The sequence below is a fragment of the Heloderma suspectum genome, chromosome 6 (assembly GCF_057233095.1).
Source record: "Heloderma suspectum isolate Gila_16-S chromosome 6, 16-S_ref, whole genome shotgun sequence".
Taxonomy (NCBI): Eukaryota; Metazoa; Chordata; class Lepidosauria; order Squamata; family Helodermatidae; genus Heloderma; species Heloderma suspectum.
Window position 1 is genome coordinate 90,127,443 of NC_139463.1, and position 17,551 is coordinate 90,144,993.

Sequence of the window (17,551 nt, forward strand, 5' to 3'; positions counted from 1 at the left end):
TAACCCAACTGGGGGAACGCGTCTTAACTTGGAACTCGGTTTATGCTAGGTTCTAAGCGGTTAACAAGGCAGTACTGGCAGAAGGGTTTTAGCCCCCCCCTTTTTTCTCCACACCCTGTTAGCTACTCTAGGGATCTCCCTTCGCGAAATGGTACCCAGGAAATCCTCTAGGGAGTTATCCTGATTCGTAACCTCTCTTCCCTAAGGGCCAGTCAGTTAACCACAAGATCCCTGATCATGTCTGCTCAATGCGACACACCTCTTCATGAGGCAGCTGTCTTGGTCTGGGATCCTGTCCACGGGTCCCTGAGGGGCATGTGCTACATGGAGTCCAAAGACGGTGGTCAGTGTTCTGACCTATTGCAAGTATTGCTCCCCTTTACTGTTTCTTCGGTGCCCCTTAGCTCACAAAGGCTGATGGCCTGTCTTCCACGGCAACATTCAGTGAAGCCTATCCGATACCCTTAGGTGTTATTCTCACTTCCCTCAGGACAACTTTCAGGTCTTTTAGGCACAGCTCCAAGCAGTTATACATCTGGCATGGCTTCAACTTAGTAGGGCTTTAATGGCACCTCCTTCCAAAGTGTGAGCCTCTCCTCAAAGCCGGACTGCGGACTCACATGGTTCCGCCGCTACCCCATGGGGTTTCAGATTCGTAGGGCAGGTCCGATCGTGCTGTGGATAGTGGCCTGTAGAGTGGAGACTGCTGCCCCCGCCAAGCACATTGTGGGATGACCTTATAGCCAAGTCAGTAACACACACACCCCTTCGGTATGACAACATGACCACGTTATTCATTCTCCGTCCTCCTGAAATTTGAGGGTCATGTCATGTGTCAGTGTGTTCACGCCCCAGAGTCAGTGTTACAACATCTGGTTCTGGCTCCACCATGAGCCGGGTTAGGCAAACCCAATTGTCGATGCCTTGTCATGCAATTAGGTCAACATCTTCCAGGCCTTAGCTCCATGGGTGCTCCATTCCCTGATCCCATCCTTGCAGTACTATGGGAGACCGGGATACTGAAGCCAGGCATGCCAGCCTGTATTCCATGGCTCTCTGTACAGAAGCCGCCTGCGACAGAGCAGATAGGGTGTGCCGCACATTAGGCAAAGCCTCAGTGATAGGATTCATGGCCATTATCTATAGATCATTGGCCACAATTTCATGTCTCCTTAAGGAACAACAGAATATTTGGGACCATAAGTCGCAAGCTGGCCATTTAGCCTTCGGCCCACAAAGGTGCGTTTCACTGACTCCATGTCAGACTTTAGGTTTCGGCATGCAAGATAGTATTGGGCACAGATGTTGCCTGCATTAGTAAATTAATCACCCTCTCTCTCCGGATACCCCTTTCGGGCTCCGGGGGTAATGGCCCTCCATTTGAGCTTTCCAATAAGACTTTCCCTGTTCCACGTAGCAGCCTTAACAGAATGCAGGGTTGGTCTGGGCTCACAAGGCCGACTCGTCCCGGAGGGCCTCGATTTGCTTCAAGGTACAGGTCTGGCCCAATGTAACCCATGTACATATTTGCGATCAAACTGATCGGTATGGCAAGGGCACGGCAGTGGCCATGGCCAAATGCAAGTCAACAGATTATGCTCTGGTGGCACCTTAAGGGTTTTATAGAATGCCACGGGTCTGAGGAGGGGCCTCTGTTTTTTATCAATTCAACGGTTTACTGTTGACTTAAGGGCAATTGGGCAGTTTCTGCATTAGCTTTACCCCGCTAGGCCTAGGTAATTTGCAGTTCAGAACCCACTGTTGTTACATGAAAGCAGTCTCCATGGCAGCCTCTGGAGATTTCTCTCTCAGGCATGTTACGACATTTTAAATGGGGCTTCGCAGCATTTCGGCCTGCATTCACGAGTTGTCCGCTTCTTCCTGATGCAATTTTTGCTTTGCTGGCTCTAATGTGCTTCTTCCTTAGACCAGCAGACTCGTCGTACGCCGGTACGGGTGCTCTTACATGGGCAAGTTATGATGTCTGGAGCTGCATGAAGGGCATGTATGTCGTATTCAGACTTCAGCTTCTATCACCCCATCACATTACGATCCAGTGGCTCCATAGATATGGCATACGGTGGGAGTCCCCTCCTCACTCTGTCCCACCAAAGTTTTGTCAGTCTTCCTCTGCAGGTCCAGGTGCTGCAAATTGGAGGGAATGACTTCGGCTGAAAGCCAGGCGAGGACCTGATGGAACAGGCCTTGGTTGAGATGCAGGTGGTCCGGCATACCTGGCTGGAAGTAGACTATTGCAGCCCTCACTGCTCCCATGGATCAATGGGAAGGAATGGAATTACGTTGCCAGTGGCAGGGCACGTCTGAAAGTGCACAGAGAATTGGCTTATGGCCAGGTGAATGAGGTGTTGGATTCACCACCCACCAGGGAATTCTGTGGACATGGAGGGAGCGTTACAGGTGGGATGGTGTCCGCCTGTCTCATTTAGTGAATAACATATGTCTGTCTGATCTGCAAAGGGGCCTGCGGGAAGTTCTTCTGCGCAGGTGGGGGGATTTTCACAAGCTCTAGGCTTGTGACTCCTGTGGCAGCTAGGACAGGCAAAAACAGGAAAGTAGGGATGGTGTGCATGCAGAGGCACCTTATGGTGACAGGTGACGCCTGAGGGCCCCCCGAACGGGTTGTGCGGCTCGGCAGGGGGATAAGGGTTGCCTGGGAGACCAACCCTACTCACTCACCCAGGTGTTGTGCGGCACCGGGTCGGGGGTGACACCAGAAGGTCTACCTCCCCCAGAAGGGGCAGTCCGGAGGGATGGCGAGATCACCGCCACCCCTCAGGCTGGGTATGTTTTCGCCCAAGAAGTGCCAGCTAGCCGCTGACACAGTTAGATGCCCGTCCTAGTTACCCCTTTGCAAGTATTTAATAAATGTGGCCCAATTTTCAACCCAAGCTTGTTGTCTGCGTCTTCTTTAACCCATCTCCGCTCCCAGATAATATATGGAAACTAGGACAACTTTCCACTGATTAGACTATACAAAGCATTTTCATTCCCTATTCCATTCCTCTTCCAAAATGCTGCATAAAGTTTTTGAAAATACATTTGGGGAATACATAAAGGAATATAATGCAGTACATAAATTACTTGTGGCAAAATATTAATCTTAAGTATGTTCACCTTACCCCCACGTACTTAAATTAAGTGATGCTCATCTTTCTAAATCAAGAGATATTTCAACCAGCAATACATTTATATTCAGTTTAATCATTTCAGAAATTGAGCTTTACATTTTATATCTCTCACTAGGATGATATTAGTTCCATTGTGAAGTAAGAGTACTGTTATTTCTTCAGAAAAATAAAATGAAATAAAACAACTGGTTCACAACTCTTTCATTTCTTTCTCCGTATTAGCATATTTCTGTTGTTCAAGTCAGGCCTGAACACAATGATGTAGCATTTAGGGGAAAAAATGCAAACTAGTAAGCCAGCACTGGAGGTTAAGATAGAGAAGATCTCCACTGCCACCATGTATTTTCCTTTGGTGCTCAAGTAGGTTGGGACAAAGGATAACCAAACACTGCAAAAAACCAACATGCTAAAGGTGATAAATTTGGCTTCATTGAAATTGTCAGGTAACTTCCTGGCAAGATATGCCACAGTGAAGCTGGCAATGGCCAGGATACCCATGTAGCCCAAGACACAATAAAACATGGCAGTTGAGCCATCATTACATTCCACTATGATCCTTCCATTCAGTGAATGCATGTCTGTATCTGGGTATGGTGGAGAAGTACTCAGCCAAAGAGTACATATTCCTGCTTGAATAAAGGAGCAGAAAATGATGATAAAGTTTGCTAGCATTTTTCCCACCCATTTCCTCATCCTGGATGCTGGTTTGGTAGCCATAAATGCCAGAACCACAGTGATGGTTTTTGCCAGCACACTGGAAATGGCCACAGAGAAGGTGATGGCAAAAGCAGTTTGCTGAAGAAAACACATCACCTTTTTAGGCTTTCCGATAAAAAGGAGGGAGCAGAGGAAACAAAGAAGGAGGGACATGAGAAGAAGATAAGTGAGGCTCTGATTGTTAGCTTTCACTATGGGAGTGTCATGGTTCTTCATAAATGTTCCTATCACCAAAACCGTGATCAAAGTTAAAGCAATAGCAGATGAAGCTAAGGTAATCCCCCAAGGTTCCTGATATGAGAGGTAGGTTATAATCTTGGGAATGCATTGGTTCTGGTTCAAGTTTGGATACTGATCTTCTCTACATTCAATGCAGTCATCCATATCTAGAAAATAAAGGATGTTTTTTATAGACAGTGTGTGAGCTTGTCTGTGGAGCTCAGAGTCACACACAAAGTCGGTCTTTAAAATCTCTCCTCAGACCTTGGCTCGATAGGCAAGTCATTACTGCATCCTGGATTTTGAGGATCCTTAGGCAAGACACCCTCAATGGGCCCCCTCCCTCAGTGCATCTACCTTCTCACTCTCATTGCCACTAGCTGCTCTTGGTCCTCCTCCTCTTTCTCATTGTCTAGGCCAAAGTGAGAGACAGATAAACAACCAGGTTGCAATATTGAAGAGGAGGAGCAAGTCCAGGACGCTAGTGTCAGTGGGCCCCTGCTGGGGTATGGGCCCTTGACAAGTGCCCCACCATGCCTGCTGTTGCAAGTGTTACTGAAATCTGTTGTACTCCTTCAGAATTAGGAATGGGTGCATCTGTGAAGCTCAATCCCTTCAAAAATTTAATTTTTCTACCACCAAGGTCATCCAACCCTGGGTTCATCCAGCCCCCCCCCAGTGCACTGAAATTGGTATGTAATTTGTCTGTATTTTTCAAATGTACATACATCTTTTTGTATGTATGCACTACAGCTGTGTGCAAATTAGGGATGTCAGAGAATTCCACCACGGATCTTGGTGAGGCCGAATGCCAGTGCATTTGGCCCCCTGAACTCCGTGGCGGAACGGCCTGCCCCCCCCTGCAGATCCCCCCCAGGACGAGACTCACCTGGAGCGGATCTTCCGGGCAGTGGCGGCTCCGGCGGTGGCTCTTGCGGCAGCTTCGGCAGCAGCGGCCGGTCTTCTGACCGGCTGCCACTGCCATTTCCATTCCAGGCTTGTGTAACAAAAAAAAAAAAGACGTGATAGGCTACGTAAAGATAGGGATGGACGAAAGTCACTTACCTGGTCCCGCGGCTTGCTTCATGGTGGTGGGGAGGCGCTCCATTCCTCCCCACCAAAATTCTGGCTGGGGGGGAGGCACCCCGTCCCTCCGGCCGAGAATCCTCCTGGCCAGCCGGGACGCAAATGGCGGCGGCCATAGCCGCCGCCGTTTGCGTCCCTGCAGTCAGCCATGATAGGCTACGTAAATCCTTACGTAGCCTATCACGGCTGACTTTGGGGGGGGGGAAAGCACGTACGCAAATGGCGGCGCCCATGGGCTCCGCCATTTGCGTTCCTTATTTGGGCACGTGTAGTCTACATAAACATTTACGTAGACTACAGGGAAAATAAGGGCAATGCTATTTGCGTTGCCCTTATTTTCGCCGTAGTCTACGTAAATGTTTACGTAGACTACACATGCCCAAATAAGGAACACAAATGGCGGCACCCATTGGCGCCACCATTTGCGTACGCGCTTTGTTTCCCCCCCCCAAAGTCAGCCGTGATAGGCTATGTAAGGATTTATGTAGCCTATCACAGTGTTTTTTGAAAATCTAGCCGTGATAGGCTACATAAATCTTTACGTAGCCTATCACGTTTGCTTGTGTTTTTTCTTTTTTTTTTACTTGGAAATGGTGGCGACGGCAGCCGGTCAGAAGACCGGCTGCCGCCGCCGAACCGCCGCCGAACCGCCGCCGAACCGCCGCCGAACCGCCGCCGAACCGCTGCCGAACCGCCGCCGAACCGCCACCAAACCACCGCTGAACCACCGCCGAACCGCCGCCGGGAACCGCCAGCGCCAGGGACATTCAGCAAAGGTAAGTCCCATTCTGGGGGGGCGGGGGGTGGACCATTTCTCCACCAATTTCAGAGGGCCAAATGCGTTGGCATTTGGCCTCCTGGAGATTCGTGGAGAAATTCTCCGACATCCCTACATAAAGATCATTTACTTAGCCTATCAGGGCTAGGTTTAAAAAAAAAAAGAAGACATGATAGGCTTCGTAAATCTTTACATAACCTATCATGGTTGGGTGGGTTAAAAAAACAAACAAACCACATACACAAATGGCGGCGGCTATGGCTGCCGCCATTTGCGTTCCTTCTTTTTACTGTTTTAATCTACATAAATATTTACGTAGACTATGATGGCGAAAATAAAGGGGAACGCAAATAGTGTAGCGGATGCTATTTGCATCCCCTTTTGATTCACCGTTTTAGCCTAAGTAAAGATTTACGTAGGCTAAAATGGTGAATGAAAAAGGGACACAAATAGCGCCCGCTATGCTATTTGCGTTCCCCTTGATTTTTGCCATCATAGTCTATGTAAATATTTATGTAGATTAAGACCGCCAAATGAATGAACGCAAATGGTGGCAGCCGTAGCTGCCGCCATTTGTGTATGCGGTTTTGTTTTGTTTTTTTACCTAGAGCCCTCCGCGGCCGGAAATCCAGCTGTGGACGGCTCCGGCCTGGCCGGGCCGGGCCTAGCTGGCTGCTCCGCGGAGCTGCCGCGGAGCACAGCTGGCCATTCAAGGATTCTGGGGGGAGGAACAAAGCGCCTCCCCCCCATCCAGGATTCTGGGTGGAGGGACGGAATGCCTCCCCCCCACCATCAACATAATCCATGAAAGGTAAGTCACTTTCGTACATCCCTAGTGCAAATAGCCTCTCAAAATTCTCCACCATATTTGTGGGTAGAGCAATTGGGGAGACAATTTCACTGGATTTCTGCAAGTGGGGTGGGGGCAGAAATTCTCCGACACTTTCTCACAGGTAGGGCTCTCCATTGACAGGGGAAAGTGGCCACCACACACAAAAATGGTGAAGAACATTTGAAGAAAAATATCTATGAAGTGGTCTTGGGGTAAGAAAAGAAAACAATGTTTCAGAGAATTTGAAATGTCTTATGAGAACTTTTTGGCTCAGCTCTAGTTGTCATTCTTCAGGGTTCAGCACCTTCCCTGGGGCCTTCCAAATATTAAATTTCTGGGGGGTGAATGTGGATGCATCTCATCTTTAATGCATATGCTTATAATACTGCTAATTCCCCAATAGCCCAGTAGCAGGTGTGAGGGGGGCAATATTGTGTCCAGCTCTAGGGAAGAGGTACTGTGCCAAAATCTGTCCTCCAATTTCCTGAAGGTTTTCTTCCCCCATGAAAGAGGCTTTCATTTTTCTGCCTCAATTTCAGGATATTTTAAAATTTATTTTGAATTTAATTTGATGCTGTTTTTTTAGGTTACCTGAATACTGTGAGGTGGCAGAGGGTGGTGTGTGTGGTTCTTTTCTTTCTATCACACATCTCTTCAATGAAGTACAGCTTCCCAGGCTGCCTGTACTTCCTGATCTGAAAAAAAGCCTTATGGGAGGAATTACCTCAGTACATCTTCCCCTGGGCTTTAATGGAAGTGAAGGAGCCAAAGAGGCTGCAGGCTGCTAGAGAGATGATTGTACAGTATAATACAGGATGCTTGTGCACATTTCTTGGCTACCTCATTAGTAAGGTAAGCACAAGAATCCTGAAACTAGGGATGTACGAAAGGGACTTACCTTGTCCCGCAGCTTTTTTCGCGGTGGGGGGAGGCGCTTCCCTTCTCCCCCCGAAGTTCATGCGAGCGGGGGGTGTCTTCCCGCCTCGCCCGGCTGAAATTCAGGCCGGGGGGTAGGCTTCCCACTTTGCCCCCGGCCGAAATTCAGGCCGGGGAGAAGCGCCCCGTCTCCCCGGCCGCGAACTTCAACAGAAAAGTAAAAAAAACAACAACAACGCCCCGTGATAGGCTACGTAACGATTTACGTAGCCTATCACGGCTAGATCTGCAAAGTCAGCCATGATAGGCTATGTTAATCATCACGTAGCCTATCACGGGTGACTTAAAAAAAAAAAAAGCAAGTACACAAATGGCGGCCCCCATAGGGAGCCGCCATTCGCGTTCCTTATTTGGTCGCTGTAGTCTACGTAAATCTTTATGTAGACTACGGCAAAAATAAGGGCAACGCAAATAGCGTTACCCTTATTTTTGCCGTAGTCTACGTAATCTTTACATAGACTACAGCGACCAAATAAGGAACGCCAATGGAGTTCCTATGGGGGCCGCCATTAGCTGTACGCGCTTTTTTTTTTAAGTCACCCGTGATAGGCTACGTGACAATTTATGTAGCCTATCACGGCTGACTTTGCAAATCTAGCCGTGATAGGCTACGTTAATCGTCACGTAGCCTATCACGGGGCGTATTTGTTTTTTTTACTTTTCTTGGAATGGTGGCGGCGGCAGCCGGTCGAAAGACCGGCTGCCGCCCCCTTCCCTGTCAAAGACCTGCCGACCCACCGCTGCGACCCGCCACCGGGAGTGACATTCGGGAAAGGTAAGTCCCATCCTGGGGGGGGGGCAGGGGGCGGGGGGGAGAATTTCTCCCCAAAACTACTTTGGGGGGCCGAATACGTTGGCACTCGGTCCCCCAAAGTTTCGGTGAGAAATTCTCTGACACCCCTACCTGAAACCAACCCATGAGAATTTCTCCAAAATCTTCTTCTCATCTGAATTCCCTTCTGAAAGCAATTTCCTTTCTATCAAATTGAGAGCCAGTGTAGTGTAGTGGTGAGAGTGACGGACTGGGAGACGGGAGATCCGGGTTCTAGTCCCCACTTGGCCATGGAAGCTCACTGGGTGACTTTGGGCCAGTCACAGACTCTCAGCCCAACCTACCTCACAGGGTTGTTGTTGTGAGGATACAACGGTGAGGAGAAGGATAATGTAAGCCGCCTTGAGTTCCTTGCGAGAGGGAGAAAGGCGGGGTATAAATGCAATAAATAAATAAATAAATAAATAAATAAATAAAATGAGAATGGTAAAAAAATGTGCAAGTCATTTTCAGCACAGTGCTAGTATGCAACCCTTGAATAAAGCATACTTGCATGTATTTTAGACATATGCACCTTTTTGTACATTTTTTTTCCAAATTTGCACATGTTAATGGAGTTCTTTATTTTATTTGTGGAACACACCACAAATGGAAATGCAAAGAAATCCAAATTGCATTTGGGTCTGCGTTCAGTTCTGGGAGATAGAAATCAGGTAAATCAGTTTTTAAAACCCTCAACAGAGCAAATTATGCAACCATTCCTATTTAGGATCCCTCTTCTCTATCCAGAACTCTCAAATATCATTCCAAAACTATACAATCACATAGGGCTTTTCTACATGAGGTTTTTAACCTCTACCTCTACCCAAGGCTTCTACTTCTGTGTTCTTTGCAGGATTAAGATCAGCTACTTTACATGTCTTTTTTTCTGGACTTTTTCTTTCTCTGCCTTTCTATATGTTCTATTATATAACCACAAGTTGGTGCTGTGGTATAGCAGAATTGTGCAATTACACAAGGGTTCTATAATGCCATTCAGAAAAAAATACCAGACTTCCCTCATCTGGGGGAACACACACACACACACACACAATAACAACATGATAATGGGTGCAAAGCCTGGGAGAGACCCTCCCATAAGTGAGGATGTAGGAGAACTTCATTTCCATTCATTTAAGACCAGAATTTGTCCCATCTGCACTCCTGAATGAGAATGCAAGCATACATTCCTGAGCTTACAATGGTCATTTGCAATGTGCACTTTAGAAAAATGCACTCTTCACACTTTAGTCAATGGTGCAGGGAGTGCACATTTTGGTGCAGCCTTAAAAAAATGCGCACCCAAATGCATATTTTTCCTATTCAAATGGGGATGGGGGGGAGTTCACAATTGAGAATGGGAATAAAGTGTACTGAGCTTCGAGGTGGAACTCAGAGGTTGTCTCACTAATTATCCCATGCCTACCTACAAGATGTGTATGGAAGGAAAACAACAGGCATATCCTTCTACTTCTCTCCTTCAAGAAGATATTTCTAGGGGCAGGGGGATTGTGACTTACATTGTTTCATCAACATATAGTTGGTTATAATTTTTAAGTGAATGTGGCTACAGTGTTGATGTAAAGATGGCAAATATAATGGATGTGGAGCACATTCTGTAACATATGCATGATGTAATATAAATGATAAGTATGTTTTTTGCTCTCTTTGAAAACTGTCATCACTTCAGTCTTGCTGGGCATGGGATGGTAAGGCTCATCTGAAACAGGGCCTGTGTTTGAAGGTGTCCACAGCTGCATATAATCAACACAGAATAAATGGAATTCCTACAGTATGATCCTCAATAAACTTGACATCCTGTGAGAATTGTGTCTCTTACCCTTCTTGTTGGAAATCTTCCTCTCTGGACATGGAGCACAATCATAACAGCAAAATGGTTCCCCTTCCTTCTTTTTCTTGCTGAAACCAGGATTGCAGTTGTTATTACACACAGAAATGGGCCGCACCTATATAGAAATATTGTGTATGGAGAAAATATTGGCTTTAAAAATACTTGTGGTTTGATTCGGTGGGATAAAGAAGAATGGCACTTTAAATGGAATGGATTTTAATGTGCATGTTTGCTTTTCTAATGCAATTTTCCTTATGCCCTGATACTAATGATGTCTTGTTCTTGGCTAGGTTCTTTGGGGTAGAGCTTATGGGGGAGGGGAATGCCAAGCATTTCATAACCATAAATGGGGTATTTAGGTAGGAAATCCTCTGTTGTGCTAGTGTGTGTGTGTGTGTAAGAGAGAACCTCACTGCTCCTGGTTATTGATTGATGACTTACAGGGCATACTCCCAAGCTACAGATCTGATCCTTCATAGGTAGTGCAAACCCTTCCAGAACAGGATGAATCCCAATCTCTGATTCAGTCTTTCGAATGACCAACAACACCTCCATCTTGTCTCAATTTATCCTTGACCTCAGCTTTTCATGCTCAGTCCACTATTGAACCCAGGCAATGTTCAAGGGTATCAGCTGCTTCACTGGTGTTAGGTGAGAAGGAACAATAGAGCAGAGTGACACCAATGTCCAACTCCAAATGCTTCCTCCAAGCAGATCCATGTAGATATTAATAATAAATAAATAAATAAAATAATATAGGGAACAAGATAGAACCCCGAAGGACACCATAGGCCAACACCCATGGAGTTGGACATTAACCACCATCTGGACATGCCCTGGCAGAAAAAAAACTGGAACCATTGCAAAAAGTGCCCCCAAGATCCAGGACCAGCAGGCGGATCAGAAGGAGACCATGGCCAATGGTATCAAAAGTTGCCAAGAGGTACAGGAAAAATAATAGGTGTCCCCCCCACACACACACACACATCCTTATAGGGCTGGACACTATTTGGGTCAAGACAAGTGTATGGCTGACATGGTGGACATGAAATCCTGAACCACTCTTGACTCAACAACCTCAGTGTGAAGATTGAAATCCCACAGAACAAGAAGCCTGAGGTGAACCAGCCCCAGCCACAAGATCACCCCAGCTAGCTCAAGATAGTAGATGGTTGGGCAGCAGGGTGGACCCTACAGCAACAGAATTCCTACACTGTCCCTTCCACCCAACTCCAGCAGCATGCACTTAAATTTAGCAGACTGCTGGATGGAGAACTGGTTAGTGAGACAGAATTCCTATAGATTGGTACCACTTCACCTTTCCAGCCCCTGAGCTGTAGTACCAAGCAATAACATGGTGAACAGAACCATTTGAGAGACATTCCTCTGCCCTCTTCCTTCACCAGGTCTCCATGATACATGCCAGGTCAGTGTCTTCATCCAAATTAAATCCTGCATAAGTGATGTCTTCCCAACAATTGACCTGGTGGTAAAAACCAGGACCTTTAGATTGGATGGAGTGCCTTCAGAGAATTCTGTATAATATCAAGTACAAATCAACCTTTTCTACTTAGTATTTCAATAGTGGAATCACAAACAGAAGAGCATATGCTACATCTAAGTAATGTTACTTGCCTTGAGAATAAACAAAATGCTGAAGAATTCAAAACAAAATCCTGTTGTTCCAATATCCTAAATTTCATTGTTATTTATTGTTACTTATAACAAAACCAAAAGTGTGTGTGTGTGTGTGTGTGTGTGTGTGTTGTGGTGATGGGAGAGGGGCAAGAAATGCTTCAGCATCTTATTACTATTTTGTCCCACCCGAAATACAGCTCCCAGTATTTCAATGTGAAGATCAGAAATCTGAAAGTAATATATGCTACACACCTTGGGGTTACAACAAAGGGTGAAGTATTGAAAATATAAGCCTGATATGTCCATATTCTAATTTTAATTGTTCCTTTAAATAAATACTTAAATAAAATCAAGGCTAAAGTACAAAATCAATGAAAATGAAAGGTAAGGTGAATAGAAATCAGACATAGGTGAATACTCCTTTTCCCAGTTATGTGGAACTAATTGTTTCTTTCTATCTCACCTGGTTAAATGTTCTGTGCCAAACTATGCATTCATCCTGAATTGTTAACTCTTTTCCTGGAGGAGCCCAAGGATCCAGACTTCCAACTTTGACTCTAATAAAAGATTGATTTGAGAAAGTTACCCAATTTGTAACATCAAAGCCTGCAATTAATTCTTGATTTTCAAAATGTATCATCTCTCCCGCACTGTTGTTGAATGAGATTATCTTTAGAAAGGGATGGAGCTGTTCAAAGAGAGAGAGAGAGAGAGAGAGAGAGAGAGAGAGAGAGAGAGATGAAAATGGCATTAACAGGTTGTTAGAATGCTCCAAATGGGAGTTACAACAAGTATTTACTTTAGAATGCTTTAAGGCACAATGCTAAGGCTGCTAGACAGCCATAGCCTTGTTCAGTTTTGGGGAACTGACCTCAGAGCCCACACTCCAAGATTGGTTCCCTGAAAACTGCCTTCCCGCCCCCCTCCCACCACCTCATAGGCAGCATGAATTGTACATGGGCTCCGTGCTCAGGAGAGCAGTGTGGGATGGGGCGAAGGGGGGTGTTTCCAGGGGCGTGGAGTGTGGAAGTGCTGGTATGACACTTCCTATGTGTTGTCCAGTCTCCCCCCACCACCACCCCACTCTGAAGTTCCGCAGGTAGACAGCCGAAATCAGCCATCTAGCTGCGAATGCAGGGCAGCCAGAAAGTGGAGGAGAAGATCCTATCTCAATAGGATTGCTCCCTTATGCTGTTTAAGGTATGACCAAATTCAAATCCATTTAGTAGGGCTGAGCCAGTGTTTTTCCCAAAAAAAATTTCCAATGACCTTTGGGGAATAAAAGTGCAGAAAAATGATTTTTTTTTTCCCTGTGGGTGAACAACCCCCTTTAATATTTAGGGTAGGACTTAAAAGATAATAGGAGGTAGCAGCCACTTTCTCCTCTTTTTCATCTTTAGCAAAAGTTTGCCCACTGCTTCAAGCATCAGGGGAGCTGCAGTCAGCAGCCCAGCATGATTTGAATAAATATCAGACACAATGGCCTAATGGACATGACAGTATTTGTGGCAACATTTTTTTAAAAAACCATTAAAAATGTTGCCTGCAAATACTGTCATGTCCATTAGGCCATTGTGTTAAAAATCCCCTTGGGAACAACCCTATGTCATGATGTAGTGTCATTTCCATTGGCCATTGGGGAATATGAACTCCACTGGGTTGCTGAGTGCAGCTGTCCTGCCACTTAAAGCTATAAGAAAGCTTCTGTTAAGAATAAAATGGGATGCTGTCAACTTCTGTTATCTTGGTAACCCTCTGTCCACACAAATTAATCAATTTTCATCCTCAAGGAAGTGGTCAACAACACCTCCTTTTTTTTGGCCTGCAAATATAGTGTCAGCATTACCATTTGGAATTGTGCGAGATCAGCAACAGAAGGCGCCGCCCAGGCCAAATCTCTCTCACATTGAGAGGTGGGACCCATAAGTGGATAACTTATTAGTGAAAGAGGCATGACTAGAATGGTATCACCTACAATGAACCATGTAACACAATTTCAACTAGTGCTGTACGGAGATAAAAGTAAGAGCTGTGCCTGGAACTTCTGTTTAAATCAAGGCTTTTCAAAACCAGGACAATTGGAGATGTCATCGTATGCACACATTTTAGAAGGCTCTCATATCCTAGCTTACAGAAGTAGATAAAACTGTTCTATGGGTGTAATTAATTACCTCCCATGGGAGCAGATTATGGGGCTCCAGCTGCCCTCCAACAACCCATGATCTCTGCTTGGATCTGAATACATCCATGGCCTGTAGAGCATGGGCCACAGCACAGACAGCGTTATAGACACTGTAGCTGTTGCCAGTCATGCTCATTTCAAATAAAGGTCCTGGAAGGCTCTCCAGGTTCTCCTTTCCAGTGCAGCCTCTCTGAGTCTTGCCACCTTCATTCATATTTGTCAATAAGCAGTTGAAGGCCTTCTCCCAGAAGTCCTTGACAAAGCCATTGTCTTCTGACCATGAAGGGTTGATACCCTGAAGAAATCTCCTGAATCCTGGTGGTTCATTTGAGTGAGCTGACAAGGATAAAGCACTCTGCATGGGTTGAATATCCCATCCCCTTTGATTGGTGCTTCCTTTGAAACCCCATTGTGTTGTCACAATCCATACCTTACCTACATGTGAATGCAGAAGTGCCATATGAAGATACATGTACAAAGTAACCATTGGTAGAGTACCAGCATAGATAATAAACACATTGGCTTTGCTTTCCATGAGAGCTGTAATTTTAGCCAGTTTAGTATGAGATATTTCTGGCATTCCACCAGCATAATTCCATCTTGTTATTTTTTCTATAAAAGCAATACAGATGTGATTCTGGAAAAGCTGTGTTACGAACATTTGCAAAAATCTTTCCCCGGTGATGTAATCCCAAGCAATGATCCCAACCCATGTCCATCTGAAATGCAGGAGTAGCCACACCATCCCAGTATACTCTTCTACGTCATCTGGGACCATCTGGTATAGAGAAGGGAATACTGTTTTCTCATTCATCCTTGAGTCAAGGGAGCCATAGGTGAACTAAAAGACAATGGAGAGGTAAGTTATGAATGATGCAGAAAGAGTGTATGCTGTATGTAAAGCACTTGCTAACATGCAAATCCTTTTTTTTTTTTTTCCAGATATCTGCTTGTAAAAATGAAAGTTTCAGGCAAGACATGCATAGCAGTATATGCCCAGATGAATCAATGGGTTGGATTCAAACTAACTTCATTTCACTTAGTTCCTAGTGAGATCACCCTTCACCACTGGAATGAAGACACGAGACAGTTACTTGGGTTAACAGTTACAACTTCATTAACTACTAACAGAGATCAGCAATGAGCATAACCAAACCTACATCAGTCAAATGCAGCAGGCACCCTATAAAGTGAGGATACTATTATGAGATCCTCCCATGCCTTCTATCGGAAATACTGCCTGAGTTCAATGCATTGGGTCACAGATCTTGCTTTTCATCACCTGCCCATCAATAGAGTCCAGCAACCTAGACCCCACTGGTCAGCATTTGATGGAATAAACTGTCCAGGGCCTGAGGGATGCTTCTGTACAAAATCAGCCACCATTATTACAAGCCACATCCTGCATGCTCAACCCCAACTGCCAATCCACAAATACAAGGGTGACAGGCTTATCCCATAATGCTGTTAGTGCACTGGGATGGGTGGGCTATTTGTTGCACTGGTCACTAGAGGCTGAAATAGTGGATGCCACCACCTTCTAATGGTATGCCTCAGCCCTCCCCTGAATGGCTGTCCCAGCATGCTTATCCCACATGTCCCCATTCTGCTGATTCTCAATCTTCTCTCTCTTCCTGTCTGACTTTTCCAAATTTCCAAACTGCTATTTCTTCACACATCACTAATGTATGCCCTTCCACACCTAGCTGGAAGAGTTTTACTTTATCCCCGAAGGAGATAATTGAATTTTGGTCACCCATTACAGGAACCACAAGAGAAAATCCAATTCTTCTTCATGGCATATTGTATCTATTTATCCATTCCACCTTTTCCTCTGATCCACTAGCCATGAAGGAGGATGGAATTTTGTGTGTCACAATACTTGTAACATCTCAGTGCTGCCTTCCAAAATATCTACCTGTGGAATCTTGTAGGTGCTTAAAATGGTGGCCATGTTGAAGGAGGTATAAGAGTACATCCCCCCAATGATGGTGATCAAACTGTTCTGGATGCCACACTTGTAGTTGGGAACAAATTTGTGATGTGAAGAAAGCAGGCTCAGGGTGTTTTTGTAAATCATTTGAGCATTGTGATAGCTGTCATAGATGTGAAAGCCCAAAGTGACATTAGGTAAGATTCTTGGATTTTGGTTGATTTCCTTTACAGCAAATACCAAGCTCAGGATATCCTGGTAATTCTTTGGCACCATACTGAAATGTAAGTTACATTTTGCATAATAAAACAGCAAAAAGCACAGCAGCACCATAGAGAAATACTCTTCTCTGAATTCTTATTTCTATCCAATCAAAAATTGGCAGCATTTCTTAATTATCTATACCAGCAATATTCTACCACATGAAATATTTCTCTGCGCTCTCTGTAATTCTTCTGTAAAGCCTATCCCATGCTTTTAAGAACAAGATTTATATATCATTGCAAACCATACGTGGAAATAGTTGCTGTAGGGCAGGGGTGGAAAACTTCAGAAGGTATGTGGGCCATACTCCCTGGACCTCTAATGGGCTGCAACACCCCCTGGAGCCCCTGATCTATCTATCTATCTATCTATCTATCTATCTATCTATCTATCTATCTATCATCTATCCATCCATCCATCCATCCATCCATCCTCAAAAGGCCTCCATAGGGCTATGGAGACCCCAATGGTCAACTTTAGCTTGTTTTCAAGTTAAATTTTACCCTTTGGGAGTTCCAGTGCTGGGAACAGAATGCTAAAAGGGTCAAATTAGCTTGCAAACCAGATAAATTTGACACTTTCAGTGCTCCATAGCTCATATGTATCCCTTTAAAAAAAATTCAGGGGGCTTTGGGGGGAGTGGGAGGTGGCAGGTGCCACAGCAGGGTGGTGGCAGGGGCTGCTTGTGGCCCATGGGACATGTGATGCCCAACCCTGTTGTACGGGGTTTTGGAAAATATCCATGAAGTCCTTCAAACATGTAATGGAAAGGGTTAGTATTACACACTCTCCATTTTCTTGAGTCATCTGAGCTATAAACCAGCCATCTGCCCAAGAAAGCAAGCTGAAGGCCAGAAGCTGTAATGGCATATAAATAATATTTAGCATTTTATACAGTGCTGAACAGTGTTCAAGTTACCTCATACATAATACCACAGGAAGACTTATGACAATCCTGTTATGTAGGTCACTATCATTCCCTTATGGATAATAATGGTGGTGGTGGTGGAAAAAGCAGTGGTTTGACCAAGGGCAGTCAGTGAGGTCAGAAGCTCACAACTCATATTCTTGACCACAAATGAAATCAAATATAGCTCATTGTTTCCAGTAATAAAAAATAAGCTACTTGTAAGGATGAAATGAGATGAATTCAG

General features: G+C 45.2%; 1 protein-coding gene across 1 annotated transcript; it reads right to left on the reverse strand.

The window, feature by feature from the left end:
• Positions 1-3,209: 3,209 nt before the first annotated feature.
• On the reverse strand, positions 3,210-16,409 carry LOC146341781 (vomeronasal type-2 receptor 26-like). Its single transcript, XM_084807674.1, has 5 exons — positions 16,119-16,409; positions 14,828-15,041; positions 14,190-14,536; positions 10,369-10,495; positions 3,210-4,252 (listed from the first exon to the last, which is right to left on the reverse strand). The coding sequence occupies exons 1-5, from the start codon at positions 16,407-16,409 to the stop codon at positions 3,351-3,353; spliced, it is 1,881 nt and encodes a 626-aa protein (XP_084663800.1). The 3' UTR covers positions 3,210-3,350.
• Between the last annotated feature and the right edge of the window lie 1,142 nt (positions 16,410-17,551).